The 18,789-nt window shown below is 50.6% G+C and overlaps 1 protein-coding gene and 1 long non-coding RNA gene across 4 annotated transcripts in view; one reads left to right on the forward strand and one right to left on the reverse strand.

The window, feature by feature from the left end:
* The window catches only part of LOC135911482 (G1/S-specific cyclin-D2-like), a 353,997-nt gene that overhangs the window by 327,964 nt on the left and 7,244 nt on the right, over positions 1-18,789 (forward strand). For both annotated transcript variants that reach the window (XM_065443790.2, XM_065443791.2), the window contains one exon: positions 12,952-13,091. In XM_065443790.2, the coding sequence (XP_065299862.1) occupies positions 12,952-13,091 (140 nt within the window). The remainder of the gene's footprint in view (positions 1-12,951; positions 13,092-18,789) is intronic.
* The window catches only part of LOC139050663 (uncharacterized), a 239,044-nt gene that overhangs the window by 135,406 nt on the left and 84,849 nt on the right, over positions 1-18,789 (reverse strand). The gene's annotated exons all lie outside the window — the stretch shown is intronic.

The following is an 18,789-nucleotide window of genomic DNA, read 5'->3' on the forward strand; positions in this document are numbered from 1 at the left end:
TTTACTCAATTGCTGCGCTACTTTGGTGCATCAAGTGTTGCAGCTTGTAGCATTTGTTCTTGGTTATAGTGTCTTCTATGGTATAATAGAAAGGCAGGCAAGGCCTTGAAGGTACTTCATCTCTGTGGCTGCTAACGTGTGAACACGTAAGAATCATCTATATCCTTAGTGAATCCAGGCTGCACACTGCTCATTCTCGACCTGTACTTTATTATCCCCCAGCTGTATAAGGCGAACGCAAATATGCGCTCAAATTTCAGTCGAGTGGGCAGACATTTGCACGTATTCATACTCAGCTCCGCTGCTTAAAAACTTCCAAGCTGAAATACTTCGAGCCTTTCGAAACGCCGAGTAGGAGAAAGAGGAACTGCTACTCGTATGAACACCGTGCGAGAAGTTGCCTGCGCTGTGCACGGTTCAGTTTAGGAAAAAAAAAAACTTAGAACTAAACCGCGATTGCGTGAAAGCAAAAACAAAAAAGAAGAGAAAAAAAAATGAAGCTGGCACACACATGCCTCAAAACTGCTTGGCAGCGGATCTCCCTCGCAATCACGTCCTTTCTCTCATCCTGTCCCAGTTTCTTGTTTTTTTGTTTTGCCGCTGTCGCTTCTAGTGGCGCCCCATGTTTATATCTTGTCTAGCTGCATCCTGTGCAACCCGACTCCGTCAATGAAGGGCTCTGGAGCAAGGCACTTGTTACACAGTGCGCCGCAAGGAAGTCGTGTGTATAACACACCTACACTTCCGACACGCGATACGGCAAGCGGAGGGAAAAAAAGAGCAGTTATATAAGTCGATGGAGGGATGATTAACAAGGCATCTGTCTACCCTCTGAGGCAAGAGGTACGCCAGTGTTACATTGCTTAGGCCATAGTGCAAAAATAGGTAATTGAACCTGACGAAACGTCTTGTGAATTAAGCACTTTTCTAAGCTAAACTAAGGCACCCATGGGTAAAATCTGCCCCGACGTCATTAGTGACGCAAGCTGCCGCGGGGCTGCACGTTCAGAAAAAAAGAACGCTCCAGATTCTCACGACGTTCGTTCAGCGCACGACCGACACCTTCGCGCCAACGAGATTGGTGCGAAATCATCTCAAGTGCTCACAATTTGCAGCTATCTTAACGGAGATCATTGTTTAAGTATTTGAATTAGAACCCTGAAATGTGAGACCACAGTTCTGGTAGCATACAAGAGGTCTCCTGAATTCTGCCAGCAGGTTCGCATGCGATCTTATCTCTTGAGAGACTTTTGAAAACTTACTTTTGTTATTATTCTAGTAAAAGCTTCGGCTTGTATCCTGGATTCTGCGGTATTCGTGCGCGACGCTATCTTTCCAGCTCCAGCTGCGAGTTGTACGTGCGTTCTCCAGGCGGCTGCGGGAAGTGTGATGACGACAGGAACAAGCGAATCTCTTCCTCCACGCGCGCTCGCGACGTACACTCTCTTACGTAATCTGCATCCTTCTCTCCTTCCTTTGCGCTCATTTGATTTGTCTCGCGAACGGGAGACTAAAAAGTTGTAAAAAGTTGGGGGGGGGTTAAAAGGCGAGGAAAGCGCATTCATCTCGGCTCTGGGTTCCAAGGTTCGCATACACAAAAATGCTCTTGGGCTAAAATTGTTCGTAGGAGCAAATTCCAGCCAATCGCGATGCGGCACACACATGGTTAGCGAAGACTCTGTGAAGGCGGCCAGCCAAAGGCATAGAACACCTTACGAGTTCTCCCTGAATGCGGTGCGGGGACTTTCGCTGCTACTTGCTGATGCAGTGCGTCGAGGTGGCTGTGAAACCAAATTTAAACGTTCCTTTAAGTTGAGATTTTTTTTATTCCAGGAGGCGGAGTTAGCCGAGAGAGAATAGCTTTAGACAGATGGATTTAGTTCGGTCACTTCGCGGTGCAGACAGTGGCCCGCGTGGAATGTCCACACATACGGCCGTACACTATGCCGGCGGCTTCCCCTTTGAGTCTGCGCTCGGAACCTGCGCAGAGACGGCATCGCAGAAGGGCGCCATGGCTCTGGGCTAAGCCTAAATGACCGTTATTAACGACGTTCCCACGCCGCCGCCCGGGCCGAACACATATACATAAGAGATGACGGCACACGCAATCAGCGTCGAAGATAAGAGATCACCTCTCCTATTTTTCACCCAATCACTCGGCAGCTCTAAATACAGGGCAGCGCGGTGTCGCGAGGAAAGTGTGACAGCGAGGAAGACGAGAAAAAAAAAGAACACGAGAAAGCTAAAGGAAGCCGCAGTACAACAGCACGGTAAACGCAGCTCTTGCGGGCGCGTTGCACAAGTGCCAAATGCATGCCTACGGGTACGCCATACCCTTTCCAACAAAGAGGAGGAGGAGGTGTAGAGAGTCAAAAGCCTTCAACGACGGCCATCGAAGTACCGGAATTGCCTGACAAACAAGGCGCAATATCAGCCGAAGAAGAAGAAAACGATAGATAGCCACGGGAGAGTGTATAATAACAAGCGCGTAATGGCTCTTCGCTAGCAGTAAGCTCGAGAGGGGAGAGCGCCCGGCTTCAAGGTCGTTTTTTTCTGTCGGGGACACCCTGCAGCTAACTCCCCCCCGCGAACACCCCCCTGTAAGCGCGTTTACTCCCTTGTCGCCGCCGCCGTCGCCGCCAGCGCATCGCCCCTCCTGGGGGGCTCTCTCTCTCTCTCTCTGTCTCTCTTACGTAATTGCAAGGGCGAGACCCGAGCTTGTGGGCCCTTTAAGACCGTTTTAATTAGAGGCATCTCCGGGTGTTTCTATTATCATTAGGCGCCCGGGAGAAAAGCGCCATTTTCTTCTTTCGCTCATCGGCAGTGGCGTAGCAACAGGGGGGGCCGGAGGGCCGTGGGCCCCGGGTGCAAGGGGCAAGTGAGGGGGGGGGGGGGGGTGTCATATACGTCTGAAGACACCCCTCTTTCCGCCGGCTACACCCGGGGAGGGGGGTGTCAGAAGACCTATGGGCCCCGGGTGCCAGACGACCTAGCGTTTTTGCTCATCGGTTGCCTCCAGTTTGTTATATGCCGCTATCGATTTCTTTAGCGTTCTGTAGCCTTTTTTGTTGAGATGCAATTGAATATCGTGCATGAGTTTGCAAAAGTACGGCGCTGCTATACAGCTTTCGGCTTGCTTTGTCACGATATTTGGCGTGGACACGTTAGGGTCGTTCTGACTTGTGTTTTGCGTGTCGTAGAGATGTAATAACTGCGTCACGAATAAATCCTCGATGAGCTTATGATGCGCGTTGCTTTAACGGGCCGATAAAGAAGGCACACGTGGAGGAGGTTGTACCTGCACCCTTCCTGCGTTGGCGCAGAAAAATAAGTGATTCAGTTAAAATTAAGTGCGTAATGATGTGTGCAGGATATCTCCTAAATGAAATGATACCCAAATGAAAAAAGGAATGTTTACGCATATACTTAATACTAATAAAGTGCTCCATGCCCTGCAGTAGGAATCCTTCTTGGTAACTTCAAAACCTGAACATCATCAAACTTGAAAGATAGACCCCACATTGGTGCCAGGAAGGAAAGGCTTTCCTTCTGCTTTATGTGATTCTTCGCTTTCCAGAGGGAACACAGTGAAGGCGGGAGATGGAAATTCAAGATAATGAGCAGAACGAAAGCAAGGCAAAAGCGGGAGCCAACGTATCGACGAGTGGACTTGTCTTGAAAATATGACACCTTGAAAAAGACAAGTCCACTTGTCGAAACGTTGGCTCCCGCTTTTACCTTGTTCTCGTTTTGCTCGTATAGTCTTCGCCTTTCAGGACCTTATAAAGAGCTGAGCTGTTCGCTTCAGTCAGCCAAGCGTTTCCGTAGTACTGGTCGATCTTTCCGCCTGTCGAAGCGGCGATTCGAGATTACTCGAGCTCTGAATATTTTAGCGTTTGACCAAGACCCGCCTTGGCAATTCAACTCCCCTCGATCCTGCCGCCCACGGGTGATTAAGTATCGGGAACTGCGCAAGAAAGTGAGGGGGGTGTCCCACGCTTGCTAGGGTCATCGAAGGTGCGTATACAGGGGGGGAGCGGTAGGGTTCCCTTGTCGGTGCTTAAAGGGGGGATCGAGCCAGCCACACGGACAACAGCGTGGGAAGGTTGAAATGACAGGGTGTGCGGGCGACCTGGAGCGAAAACACGCTTTCGTTGGGCCACTGCGGCCTTGATCGCGTCCTCAACGCCAATTTTGTTAATGGGCGTTGATAAGTACGCGACGTAGGGACGGGTCTTGCTGTTTTCTCTTTCTCTCCTTTTCTCTCTCTCGGTCTCACTCTCTGCCACCTCACTGGTCAAGCCTTCGAGAGCCGTCAATGGACGAACGATGGAATGACCGAACTGGTACTTCTTTCTTTCGACGAACGCATTTTCCGCGATAATCAAATGCGAAAGGATGCATGCGGGAGCGACGACTCCGTTGTCATCGACACTGTCGGGTCAGTGACTACCTGCAGCTATCGATGTGCCTTCATGTCCACGAAAAATAGGGTTTTTAGTTTGTTTTAGCGCGTTTAGAAGACGTACTCGGGCATGAGGGCGGGGAGGACGGGAGGCATTCACTACAATAATACTGCTAGACATGATACCAGAAGAATCAACAGTGTACGTCATCAAATACTGCAAGGTGCAAGACACTTGTAAAAATGATTATGCATCTTCATAGCAGCAAATGTTCTGCAGCTAGCTCTGCATGCATAACTTCACTGTAACTTCACTGTTCAGGACAGAGATTAATGTCCGAAGGGAGAAAACAACGTGGTATCTCATGACGTTTGAATAGAAAATCCCGAGTTTCCAAGAACACGAACTAAGATGCGCAGAGCACTCGCGGCGGCTGGAAAACGTGCAGGTTCGTGAGGTTCTCACAAATAGCCAAGACGATCCATATTTAATAACAACAGTTAGTGTAATCCAGCAACGCGCAAGTTGAACGAACTAGAACTTCCTTGAACGAACTAGAACGAACGAACTTCCTCTAGAGACGCTCAGCAACATCGATGCTTTCTCCGGACGGCGTCTTCATCGGCCCGCCAGCGGGGACGGAAGAACACCATCTCGTGCTCTGGGAAGCCGTGAACGACGCGAATGGATTCATTGACGCTTTCGCAGACCTCTTAATTGGCCGACGCCCGTGGCGTAGACAGTCCTCGCCCCGGGGGCGTCATCTGGTGGCGAGGACGGTTGATAGAAATGCGCGGCGGGAGCATCGGCGTGCCCTAGGACTAGAGGAGGAGGACAGCTGCCTCAGCTGACTTGTCCTGCAGCGCCCACTATACGCTGCCTTCACGGCGGCACGACTCTTCGAACTATCAGCCAAAGACTACCCGGCCTGACAGCGCCTGGTGGTGGTTGCGTGTCCAAGCTTCTTTCTTTCTTTCTTTGTTTTGTCACCTTGTTTTTCTTGCGCCATCTTCATCCTGCTGGCTGATCGAAGCAGAAGGTCTGGCTCCTCAATTCGGTTCCCTCCCTCCTGCCTTCCTTTCCGTCTTCTTGTACGATTTTGTTTGGTTTTCTTCTTACTATCTTTTTAGACCCCACCGACGGGACGCATTCTTGTCTTGGCTCCCGGCTTTTATTTTGTCCTTCGTTGTTCGCCGAACCGATGGAGACGACGAAGGAAGGCGGAGAACTCTTTGCCAACAGCCGCGCCTCGCCGGCATTCCACGACGAGACCAACCTGTTTCTCCCTACCGCACACTCCGAGCTTCTACGGTGGTACAACTGAGAATATCGACCAGGCCATGCCCTCTCCGTTGCCACTTTTGGTTTTTTAAACGGCTGTGACTAAAATATTTCCTTTTTCTTTTTTTTTTTGGTGCTCGCCGTGTCAATGTACACACCACAACGATGTTCGCAAATTGGTATTCACCTCTCCAGAAGTTTAGCATGCAGTAAGCTGGGAACATAGAAGTGCGAGAAATGGCATGTAAATTTCCACAGTTTCGAAAACTTGCAGGAAGAAAAAAGCAGTAAAGAAAAAACAACAGCATAGAAACTAAGGAAAGAAATATCCAGATATGCAGCAAAGACAGCTTGATATGAACAACTTCGCGGTTCGGTGGTTCCGTTCAAAGAAACGGCGTCAGCCGCGCACGGCTAAGGGCAGGGCACCGCGGGCAGTGGGGGAAGGGGGCAAGTATACATCGGGCGAACAAATCTTTACAGTGCGCGAACACGCACTGCACGTCGTGCTTTACCGCATCATCTCGGTGCGCAGCGCGAAACGTTCGAATGCAAGGCACGTACTCTATGGGTGGAGCCCCTTCTTGCTTTCGCGTGCATACAGTTCGAGGATGGGACCGTCCCGACACCGTCTTTTTACCTGTGAAGAGCCAGCCATTCATGAGAAGCTGTTTCTCTCTCTCGGTTGCGCGTCCCGAGAGTGGGCATGCCCCTGGTGTGGGGTCTTTACCGCGTTGCTCGTGTGCAGCGCCCGAAAGCCTCCCCAGAGAAAGGTGGCTTCGCAAACGCACACGCCTGGCTTCGTGCGTGGTTGCTTTCCCACATTGCTAGTGTGCGCTGTTAGAAAACGTGTTTTGGTATGACCGTGCGGGCTGAAATTTAATGGCAGTTTATTTCAGGCGTGGGTCACCCGGCGTCGGCGAGTTGATTTTGTGCCGCGTGATTACCCTCGCTATTTGCCAGGCCAAAATGTGTTTCATTTGGCTATAGACTAACGCGGCTAATAGGTATCACGCGTGTTATTTTGGTGATAACAACCAGATCATGTATGCAGGGCCCGAAATTGGAGGAGAAGAAGGAGGGGGGGGGTGACGCCAGCTGACATTGAGCGACGCCCATGCCTCAAAGACGCCCGTTATAGGCCCTGCATAGTTGCTCTCTTAGGTTACAGCTCGTAATGTTTCTTGCACTGACTGACCGGAATTCTACCCATTCTAACGCCGTCTGCTTAGTCGACGTGGCCCAACTGGCTCAGAAACTTCCGCGCAGGCCAGGAAGTTTGGCCCTGCCCATCTTTTTTCGAAAAACCCATCTTCAGAGGTTTTGGCTACGTGCTTGTCTAATCCCTTGCCCCTACGCCCTTTCTTACGGCCTGCCTTTTCCTTTGGCTATGCTTGTTTTGTGGATTTTTTTTCCTGCTGCCGTCTGCTGCCGAACCATTCATGCTGCAGTGTCCGGGCTAGCGCTTGTAAGTACGTGCTTGGCTGGTCCTTTCTCTCTTCGCCTCGCGGTTAGCATCACCTCCCGCTGCCGAGTATTTGTTTAATCGCGGCTGTTCTTATGCTGGTGTTTCCTTGCACGTCTCACCTCTTCTTTGCGCGCTGATCGGTATTTTTTTTTCTTCCTCGCCACAGACGCAAGGCGGCGCTGTTGTGCGTGCCCCGCGGGCCCTGCCGGTACTCTTCTTTTCCCGTCTGCAACTCTCTCCGTCTTGCCTTTCCTTTCTATTTGTCTCATCTTGGCTTGTCTGCGTGTCTGGCTTCTGTGGTATGCAGGCTCCCCACGTGGTGCCTGCCGCCGCGAGCTCACGATGTGCCTGCGAGAGCTGCGCATATATAAGGCAAAAAAAAAATAATAATAAAGGCCGTGAGGAGATGCTCAGCCGACACCCTTCTTTCGCGTCTCCAGCCGCTGCAGCGCAGAATCCGGGACCATCCATTTCGGTCTTAAAAGAGCGCGCACGCATCGTGACGCTTTCCTAGCCCCCCTTTTTTCCCCCTTTTGTTTCGGTTTTGATTGCGCTAAGCCTTTTTCTTTGCCCTTGCCCTGCTCAGGTTGAATATGACGTATATGCGAACGTGCATGTAATTCACCGCTCGATTTATTGGTTTAATTTTGTTCTCCGATCTCTACTACTCTTTACGCCCTTTAACAATCCTTTCCGGCCTTCGTGAAGTAGGCGCTTCGCGTGTGGGAGGCACGCGATACTGGTTGGCAGTGACTGAGCGAAGAACACGTTGGCGGTTAGTTCAGAAGAAGAAGAAAGAAAGAGATGCGTACGTCAACGACCGATCGAGCGTAATTGCCGTGTTTAGTAAGGCTTCGAGACCGGTCTGCGCGGACATATGTGGTTACTCGCAGTCTGCAAGCGCGGCGCCTGTTAGAGCGAAGCTTGTGGCGCCCTCTCCGATGGCTTGTGGCGCCCTCAACCGGTCTACGCGTTTGAAGCGGAGGCGCGCACCGCCTCCTTACGCCCGCAACGCCGAGCAATCGACAAACGCCGAGGAAATTAGGTAGTGAAATCGGTGTTCAGTTCACACAAATCGCAGCTGTCGGAGGACGATGATATTTGAGACTTCACTCGCTTTCATGGCGAGAAATCGAATTCTCGTTGTCAATCCGCATTTGCGCTTTTTTTCGGTGGTCCAGAACCAACGCTTGCCAAATTTGTCGACGGGCACGATGACGCAGCGAATTCAAGAAATAAAAACAGGTACATGCAGGGCAGTCGTTAATACGGTGCGTTGAACGCGCGTCCCTCGATGCTACAGCTTACAAAAAAAAAAAATACTCTGCAGAGATTCGGAACAAAATTGTTAGAAAAAAAGAGAAAGGACATGGAATCTCTCTACGGTGTTTTGTTTTCGTAAATCCATATCGCGCGCGTTACTCCCCCCCCCCCCCCGATCCCCGCTAAGGTTCACGGCATTAAGACGTCAACTCCCATCGTTCACTAAGATGTTACTCGCACGTCACGGCTTTGTTTGCGACGTGCGCGACCATGCGAGAACTTGCGGCTACAATGCAGCAATAAAAGCAAGGGCCATAAAACAGTGTTCAAAGGCGAACGCGAAAGGCAGGGGGCGCGTGGATGGGGAGGCCCTTCTCAAACGCGCCGGCCCATCAACAACTGCTAGCTACCCCGCTACCTGCCCTCCTCCAACAACAATGCCATGGTACACATCCGCGGCACGGACATTATACAACCCGTGGCCAGCAGTAAAACACACCCTCATCCTCTTCCTTCGCGGAGCTGCCATATATCGCACTTTGCCCTACGTAGTTCCAGCGATCGCTCCGTGACAGAGACCTGCCCACCATTTAGCTGTCCGTTTAGCGTACACAGTATACGCGCCGCAAGTCGTACCACCGGCAACTCAAATCCTAGTACCGTGCATCGAAAGAGAAGCGAGTGGTTTGCAGACAGTGACAATGTACACACAGTTCCTGTAATTCTAAAATAGAACGTGCCAGGCCTAACTAGACCGGTATAGACAGAAAAAGGCTACCTCTTGTGATGAAATGAAAAAAAGGAAATAAATAAACAGAATGCCACGGTTGAGCTCATCCTCCGGTTTCTTTCTTTCGAGACTCAGTCGCGGTACTTTCAGTTTCGATAGGCTGAGCCACCTCCGCACCTCGTGAACGCGATGCAGGCCGAAGCACAGCTGTTGTGCGTACGGTCACGGTCAGGTCGCCTCGGGGCCCTACTGCACGCAACTGTGCTCACGGCCGATCGCGCACGTAATGGGCGTTGCAACAGTACGAAGAGCACGAGCGCCGCGTTGCGCGCGAGACCGTGAAATTGTCGTAATGGAGTCGTGTGTGTGCGTGCGTGCGTGCGCGTGCGTTTCACTCCCTCTTACTTCCATTCGCCGCCCATACGGGCTTCGGGTCCTTCTTCCTAGCAGCGATATCGAGCACCGTGTTGGGCCACGCTGGTCACGGATCATTGTGCTTCCGTGTATGTGTCTCTCTCTCTTAAAACGGAAACGAACGCTCGCTCACGTCTTTCGCATCAGTGAAGATCGCCCCGCCATTGTGTTGCTCTTGGTGCGTCGGATCCTTAACGCTCGTCTTACAAGCGGGGGCGGTGACATGCGTTTGTTTATGCGTTATCGTTTGGCTTTGCATTTCCCCATCCTACTGCTATTTTTTTCTCTCTCTCGTTGAACATTCTCCCCCCTGTCAGTGCTTTACGTAGCTATAACGACACGCAATGCTAAGGATGCCTACGAGCGCCGCTTGTCAACGCCGTCGACTGAAATCGTTGTCTCGCGTCTCTGTTGAGCGAGAAAAGAGGAAAGACAGAAGACTGCATTGTAAAAGAGCACCTGCTTTTGCACAATGGAGAAGGAAAGCGGGGCGAGGGTGTTGCGTTTGCGTTCGTTATAACTGACCGCTGGCTTCTGAGTTTGTTTAGGCCTCCGTGGTTCTGAGGCCAGTTTCTTTTGGTGTCATTATTAGGTATTCTTAACTGGTGTTTAAGGTAGTGTATAAAATTGGCAATGACCGAAGAAAGAAAGAAAGAAAGAAAGAAAGAAAGAAAGAAAGAAAGAAAGAAAGAAAGAAAGAAAGAAAGAAAGAAAGAAAAACATCCGGTTTCTGCCCTAATGACTCCCCATCGACGTTATATCGACGTTCGGATGTGATACATGTCCCGGTCAATATACACGCCATGTACTGTTGTTCGGAAAGCCGAATTAGGCAGCTACTTTTACGTGAAAGCTCCTGGCGCGACAAATTTTGCCGCTAGAGGGACCTTGGGATTACCTCGCAAGGCTCTTTCTCTACCCGTCAGTAGATTCGCCAAGAACTGCCTAGCGCCATGCTAATGATCAAGCGCTTTCACAGCGCTTTCTCTTTCAATGATAATCAAGCTACGCCGCTTCTTCTGGCGGATGCATGAAAGTTCGTGCATTGGGGGCTCGGGCAGTATTTTAATGTACTGCTGCAGCGCTCTCAATGAAGCGGCTGTCATGCTTGCTTGCCTGCTCGCTCGCTTTCCTTCCTCAGACCACTTCTTCGGGTGTGTTTTGGCTGCGTCATCATCATCTCACGCGCGTCCGGCTGTCCCTTTCACTCGGCGTGGGGCATTCCAGATGAAGCGACACGAGATATATTGAAACAACAAAACAAATAGAGAGAGGGAGTGACGCGACTCGAACACTAGTTCCCCGACGCTCTCGTGCGACCATTATTACTGCGAAGTGTGGCTTCTTGAACTCTCGCCACACCGTCTAGATAAACCATGCAGCTAGATCTGCTGTACAGTGTACACTCGTAAACGCCAAGCGCGCTCTCATTCTCCTCCATCTCACCTCCTTCTCCTCCTCTCGTTCAAGCTCACACATCGCACCTTCGTAACGAAACCAGAATAAGCAGCAACACCAGCCCTGCCGGCGTCTCCTGGCGTATACACGCTTACGCTGTCTTGTGTCGTCCTTCGCCTGGCGTTGGCTCGTCACCACGACCTCCTTGACAAACCGCTAATGTGCGCGCGTGTGGTCCGTGGCGAACGAGAAGCAAAAACAAAAAAAAAATAGCAAAGAAAGAAAGAAAAAAAGAGAGGCGTCATCCTCGTCGCGACATGCTGTAACCGCCTAGACGCAGACGCGAGCAGGCGATTACTTTTTGACGACTATACACAGTGTGACAAAGCCGGGAAATGCCATGGAGCAAGTCGTCGGGAAGACTGGTAGAAATACCTCAGAAACATGCCTCTCTCTCTTTCTATTTGTGAAGCTAGCGCAGTGGAACCAGTGCATCACTGTGAATGAAGCGAGGCCACAACGCTGCGGTGTTGCCGACGAAGACAGCCGCTATTAGCGTCACCGCTGCGCTACGACCACCCGCCATCACATAGAAACGAAAGAAAGAGAAAAACCGCACCGCAAACCGTCTTCAGCGACCGCGTAACCCCTGAATCATCGGCGTCGACTCTGCGACGCCGACGGCGTCTTGGGTTAACGACCACCGGGCGAAACGGGGGAGGCGGTGGCACGCCGGAGACGAATCCCTTCTCGGTGTCTCTCGGGCGACGCGCTCCGTTGTCTCGGATCTAACCGTCAAAATAGCGCGCTTTCTCTCCCGCCTCATCTTTCGTCAGCTGCAAAAGAGAGAGAGAGAGAGAGAGAGAGAGAGAGAGAGAGAGAGAGAGAGAGAGCGATTAAGCTTTGCTGCCACGAAGAGAAGAACGACGAGTTTAGGCTCGCTGATCAGCGACGCAACGCTGTAATGACCGGGCTTTGAGACGGTTGGAATGACCGTGACGTGTACAGTCGCGGACAGAATATTATGGACCATGAAATGTAAGAAAAATCTGAATATCTCCGCAACCTCACAACGCAATCTGGTATTTGCATTTTGGACCTCGAATAGAATATGCTAACAACGTTGTCGTGGGCAGTTTTACTAATTACTGCTACAGGCTGCTCGGGAATTGAACGTCATCGGAGATACCGTGGTCCATTTTATTCTGTCCGCGACTGTACGTGAAGAACGATACGGGCTTCCAAGCGAGGGCGCTGTACCTGTCGTTTCTATATGATCTCGTTTCATGACAGCGAGGCTTTGTGGTGCGAACAATGAAATAAAGTTGCGGTGGGCTGTTGCGATTGCGGCTTGCTACGAGCACGACTATCGCGGGTAATTCCTTTCTCCCTTGATATCGCTGTGCACTTAGTCAAAATTTACACGTTGGTATTGTAGGTTTCCTCGTTACATATACCAGTAGACGGGTGGCAGAAACTGCATTCGAAAGCTTGACAAGGTGCGATCGGACTAGCGCAACTCCAAGAGTTCTGTTTTTCAATATTAATTTAGGGAGCTCTTCCACCACTGCTGAGAGAAACGAAAATAAATTCTGGTTGGTTCTACTGTGATGACGTGATTCCAGTGAAGTCAACGAATCCAGAAGGGTCCAGGCAATCCGTTCACCACAGAGACTGGTGAACTACGCTGAAAATGTCTGGTGCAACATGCGTGTTAAAAAAATAATGTAGACGAGATTACACAAAAACGCTTCAAGCCTTATTGTTACAATACCGATCATACTATTTACGAATCCCAGTATTTCATTTGGGTAAACTACGATTCCTAACCGTGATGACGCATTCCCAAAATGTGCGGGACACACAGCGCTGCATAGGTGTAAGTTGTCTGAGCTGTATTCTGTATTTGAAGAATGTCCAACTGCTCATTATCCTTATTCTTGAGCAACGCGATGTGCTTCTAAAGCACCCCCTTCCTTCGTTTTGTGCAGAATTCGAGTTCATCCTGTCGCCAGCGTCGATGATCGCCGCGGCAAGCATCAGTATGGCCATCTGCGGTCTAATCAAACTCAACTGGACCCAGAAGAAGGACGTGTTGCAGAGGCTCCACGACATCACCAGCATAGAAGTGGTACGTCTTCTTACGATCCTAAGTTGTTTTTTTATCCCTTTCCACAACGTCTGCGGTGCTCAAAGGCCTGCAAGCTTACGGCTATACTTCGGGTGGATCTCACACACATACAAAAGAAATAAAAATAATATTGTAGCTAAAAGCTGTTTCAGATGGTTTTCGCCCAATCAAATGAAATCCGTATTGTGTGAATGCCGCATCGCAAATGTAAATTTACGCCCCTGGCCTGGTAACAAGGTGTCCCGAATAGGCTTGAATAATCTGAACGAAACGAAGCCAGGTGATGTCAACCAAGCAGGACTTTGTACTTTGTAGTCATCGCCGACCATACAGATATGAGACAGCACAAACCGAAGGAAGTTCGCGAGATGTACGAAAAGTTAACGAGAACGAAACTAATTGAATCTACGCTGATCCCATACTGTCCACTGAGCCACAAAAGCTCTTATCAGAATGACCAGAAACTCGTTATCAAAATAGTGTTCCGACAGGAGCTTAACAAGCTACTGATTTCGGCCAGCTATTGTTAGCCCCGGCCTTGCTTTCGGCGCAGCATTACATATAAAACACGCTAAGCGCTCTGCATACGCTTTATTCATTAAATTTCTTTAGTTCCCCCTTGTTTTCTGTGCAAATCTGCGCAGAAAGCCTTTCACGAATCCGAGAGGACGCACTGAATCAAACCAATCCAACCTTGCTAATCGCAGCTACAGAGCACTTTCGGGTCCTCGTGTCGATTTACGAGCATGGTCAAATTTCGCCATGTGGCCGTTTTGAACCAATCACAGAGAACTTGACAGCCCTTTGAGCCAATCTGAGCTGAGAAGATGTGGAATTCCACAATGTGGTGGAATTTAACGGTGTCTAGGATAGAACCTTTGGCAAGCGTTTATTCCACTACATCTTAAATTCAGCATTCAGCAGGAACTTGATATGCACGAGCAGGTTTTTTCTTCCCTTGTTTTTAGTTTAGAAACACTTTATCGCGTAGCTCACAGGAAGTGCCTGATAAATTGCGCTGCACACTGGGGTCATCCGGTGGCGGACGCCGAAGGCGAATTCTCGGCCCTGTTAGGAGTTTCAGTTTCGGATTACCCGGCGTAGTCAGCGAAACGCTGCTTGCATGCTACGTTGCAGTCTCACTGAAACGGGAAGACGATTTGTTCGCGTTCTTCTTTTCTCCTTCTTGATATGATACCGGGTTGCAGGAAAACAGGCGCTATATAAGTAATGTAAAACAGCAGTATTTTACGAGGGCGAATCAGAAAGACTTTGCCCCCTATGTTTTATTAGCCAAAATAAGGTACATACGTCTAATTATAAATATTCGTACTATTCTACGCACCTTGCACTATTCCCCGACATAGTCCTCACACCGGTTCAGGCATTTGTCCCATCGAAGCACTAAATTTGAAATGACCTTGTGGTAGGATCTGTGCGGCTGATTCTGGAACCACCATCGGACTGCTGTTTTGGCTCCATCGTTGCGCGTGAATCACTGTACTGCCAGGAACTTCTTCAGCGTACTGAAAACGTGGAAGTCACTAGAGGCGAGGTATCCGGAATGTGTGGTGGGTGGTCCAGACTGTCCCAGTGAAATGACCGGAGCTGTCGTCAGTGAGCGACGCACGCGCCCTCCCCAAGGGCTCATTGTCATGCAAGCCTTCACGGTCCTTTTGCGAACTCACAACACCCCCACCTGACACTTGTGAAAGCGAGACACTTCTCCCATGCATACGTGGGCTGCATTTCCCTGCGGATGTCTCCTCGCCCCGAGAAAACGAATCACACTTCGTTGCTCTTTACGCCGTGGACGTGTGAAGCGCAACCGCCATCTTAAACAGCTGACAGCAGCGCCGCGCCACGGAGCTGCCAGCATGTGAGGCCGGGCCGACTCAAGAAATGGCCACCGCTGGGATTGAATATGTTGACTTCGCATTCACAACCGTAGTTTGGCTAAAAAAGACATAGAGGCAAGGACTTTTTGATTCGTCCTCGTACTTTCCACTGCGGGCGAGACGTGATCAATGGATTCCTTTTCGCGAAGAGTCCGTCTGCACATACAAAGAAGCAGCCACGCGCCTTTGTGAATGTGTATGTGTGTATGTAGTGTGTGTGTGTGCGTGCGCGCACGCGCGCCAAGAACCGGTTCCGCTGTGGCCCGCCGTCTTGCGGCAATGTTTCGTTTAACAGAAAACCATTTGTCTTCCTTCAAGGTTATCTATCACACTCGCGAGGTGCATGTATCTTTCATTTCTATTATCATTATTTAAACGCGTTGTGCGTACGCGTAGACATCAGCCTGCGGGCGCAGGCCAGCCAGAGCGTTAGAAAGAAATAATTAATCTTGAATGAGTTGCGAAAATATGTCGCCCGGAACGTAATGTTTAGTAAGACTTCATTCCCCTTTCTCCGAGCTGTGATGTTGCGGTTCGTACGCGTAGTTGTGAAAATCGATTTACCGCAGCAAGAGAGCTTTAACCCGTCCGTGAAACAAAAAAAGAAAAAAAGAACCGGTGACGCTGCGCGCCGGTGACGCTGAGTTCAACTAAGAACAACGAGAACGAAAATTGCAGCAATCCTGGCAAACTTGAATGCTTAAGAAAAAATACATCTGTACTGCCTCAACAATCATTTCTGCAAACTATATCACGCCACGCTAAGACACACCCACATATAGAATCACCTCCTATGGCAGTCCAAAACTGGGTTTTGCTCCGCTTGCGACACAAGGCGCTACTGCAGCTAATACAAACATTTGCGAAAATCCGCCTTGTTATCAAATTATGCAGTGACAGCGTTTCCAGCCAATCAGAGACGCCATAGCGGCCTTGAGGGCCAGTCGGAGCTCACAAGATGGCGACACTATGGCGAAATCTGGCAATTCCTAGAACAGCACCGCTTGTTTACGAGTACACCGTCCAAAAAAAAAGGAAAGCAAATATTCGCTACAAAGAAACAGGACTTTGTTATTAGTATTGTTATTATTCGAAAGCAACGCTTAAAATCACTCCAGACTTCAAGGCGTCCCGAGATGCCGCACGCAGCGTGAGGCCACGGTCGAGCCAACGGAAACCAGTCGAATCCAGGGGAAAAATTACTGTGAGCAGGCGCTGCGAAAGCGTTCTTAGAAAAGCAATAAATGGTGGTCAGGAAGAGCTACAAAACTGAAGGTGCCCCCCCCCCCCCCCACTCCCTATTGCAAGGCCTAGATGAGAGAGACAACTCAAGGCAAAGAAGTAAAGAAAAAGGGGGGGAGGGGTAGCAAAGGCGGCCGCAGAAACCGTGCAATGCGCTATAGCTTCCAGCGGTTTTACGCCGGGGAGGCGTACCGCGACATATATCGTATACGTTGGCGCCTCGGGGCCGCCGTTAGGGAAAGGCGTCGCGCCGGCGGCAACTGGACACCGCGACGGAGCCGAGGGCGAGAATGCCCCCTGGCGTATTTCGCGCCGGCAGTTCCTTCGGCGGTGTCTAATAGGACCCGGCGAACCTAAGCGAACCACGGTGTACAAGGCGGTTGGTCGACCACGTGGAAAGGGACCGCAGAGGGGCTGGCATGTAGGACGAGGCTTCCACCACTTGTCGGCGGAGTGCTGTATGTATACTCGCTGCTCGGGGTTCCGACAGCATTCTAGGCTTTCGGCGCCAATGCTTTCGCTTCAGTTTCGAGAAGGAGGCCGTGGACGAGAAAGAAGAAGCTCGAAGCGCTCTCGTTTTGTTCTTCGAAAAGGAGTGGTTGCCCCCATCTCTCTCTCTCTCTCTCTCGCCCCCGTTTCCGCGCGCATATTTGTCCGTTCCCCGCACAGGAGTACGCTTGGGGACGAGCTTTTGGTCCATGTACGGCACATGAGAACTATTGCAGTGCACTGCACAATTCGCTTTCTTACCTCGTTTGGGCGGATGGATTAGGCCTTGTAATCAGGGCGAAATCTTTCAGCAGCTCACTTCATTCGTAGTTCTTGGAGCTGCCACGAAAGAGTAGCTGAATATGCGGAAGTACGCGGATGTCCATCAAAAAAGGAGACTATTCTTAAGTAAGGTAATGCTACACTAGCTGTAAGACTCCATTCGACGATTGGTACTTGCAATCTCCTTTCTCTTTCATATAGGACGCACGCTTATAGATGGAGAACTCACACCGATCGCCGTGTCCTCTCTTGAGAAAAGCAATCAGAAATAAGATAAGTTGTCCCCGCCAGTGTGAATACGGTTCCACTGTCGGTGCATGGAGCTGAAGGTTGTTGCACCGCTCAACAACGGTGTCGTATGCAAAGCGTCAAGGTCAACACCACGTGTCGGGTGTACATTGCCTTAAGCGCGATGGAAGATTAGTGGCTTCGACCGTGCAACCTGGCTTGTATTTCCAGAGATATTCAACTCTTCTGACCGGTAAGCTATAGACAATGTCTCACTATTCTCTCGCCACTCCACGTTCTCTGCGCCGCAATGTCTCACGAAGGGCTACCACATCATTTAGAAGGAATTCTGCGTAACTTCCGAAGCAGCATTGGTTTTTCGTCCCGGCGCTTTCTCGAGTCGCGCGTCCATTGGAGTCCCGTGACCCCCACCACGTGACACCGGGCGCACGTGACACGAGTCGGCGGCCGGCAGGCCGTTGGCTTTTGTCGCCAGGGTCGCCCTCCACCCGAGCAGGGAGCGGCTTTCTGTTCGGCCGCTTTGCCAATGCCAAGGGCACCGCGTCGTCGGCGAGGTCTGCGAGCAACATGTGTGTGTATGTGTGCGAGCGCGCTTGGAGCTCGCTCCGTGGCGCCGCTCAAGCTTTGTGAAACTTTAGAGTGCCTCTAAAAACAGGCACAGTGTTATTCTTTTCGGCATCTGTCCCCCTCCCCCCCCCAACCTCGACGAGTTTCTTCTGACAAGGGGGAGGCGTAACACCGCGTAACGGCTATATCTCCTCGCCCACCGTATAGCCAGCCACTTGCCTGCAGACTGAAGAAGCCCTGTGGGAAAGCTGTACTCATCACGTCGTTGATGGCAATTACTCTGTCTAACGGCAGCCAGCACATCTCGCACCGCCCTCTCGACACTACGTTTTTTTTTTTTCCCTTCTCTTCCTCTTCAATTCGCGCAGCTTCTCCCACTCCCCTTTCCATGCCTGGCGAACGGTGTTATTCATTCACCAAGCCTATATACAGACAAGAGCAGCGAGGCGCCGCACAGATGACGCGGATAAACACACACAAAATGGCGGGAAGAGCGCGAATCAAACAACACGCACGCGTTCTCGCTCGACGTCGCAGAAATTAGCATCCCGCACGCATGCGCTGCCAAGCAGCGGCCTCTGTTACCAGCCTTCTCTCCACTTTAGAGGCCCGTTTTCTTTTTTTTCCTTTCCAAACAGTGTAATACATGCTAGCGGTGCCAGACGCTCGTAAAACCCGAAACGACGATGCTCGGCTCCTCGCTTTATGCCAACGTCGAGTCTCCGATGCGGATGTATGTTCTTGGTTCCCCTCTGGGGGCAAGCCGAAATTCTTCCTTCCCTCCCCTATTGCCCCTCTTCCAGCTCAGGATTACACATTACAATATTTCTTTTTTTTTTCTTGTTTGTCTCCATCTTACTTTTTTTCTCGCTCTATGTTCGTCCTTATAACCGAGGGGCATCCTCGAATTTCGCCTCCAGGAGGGGATCGTGTCGTTTATTACTGCCGACCCAAACGGATGTCGCCGAAAC

Source organism: Dermacentor albipictus, chromosome 10 (genome assembly GCF_038994185.2).
Source record: "Dermacentor albipictus isolate Rhodes 1998 colony chromosome 10, USDA_Dalb.pri_finalv2, whole genome shotgun sequence".
In the NCBI taxonomy this organism is placed as follows: domain Eukaryota; kingdom Metazoa; phylum Arthropoda; class Arachnida; order Ixodida; family Ixodidae; genus Dermacentor; species Dermacentor albipictus.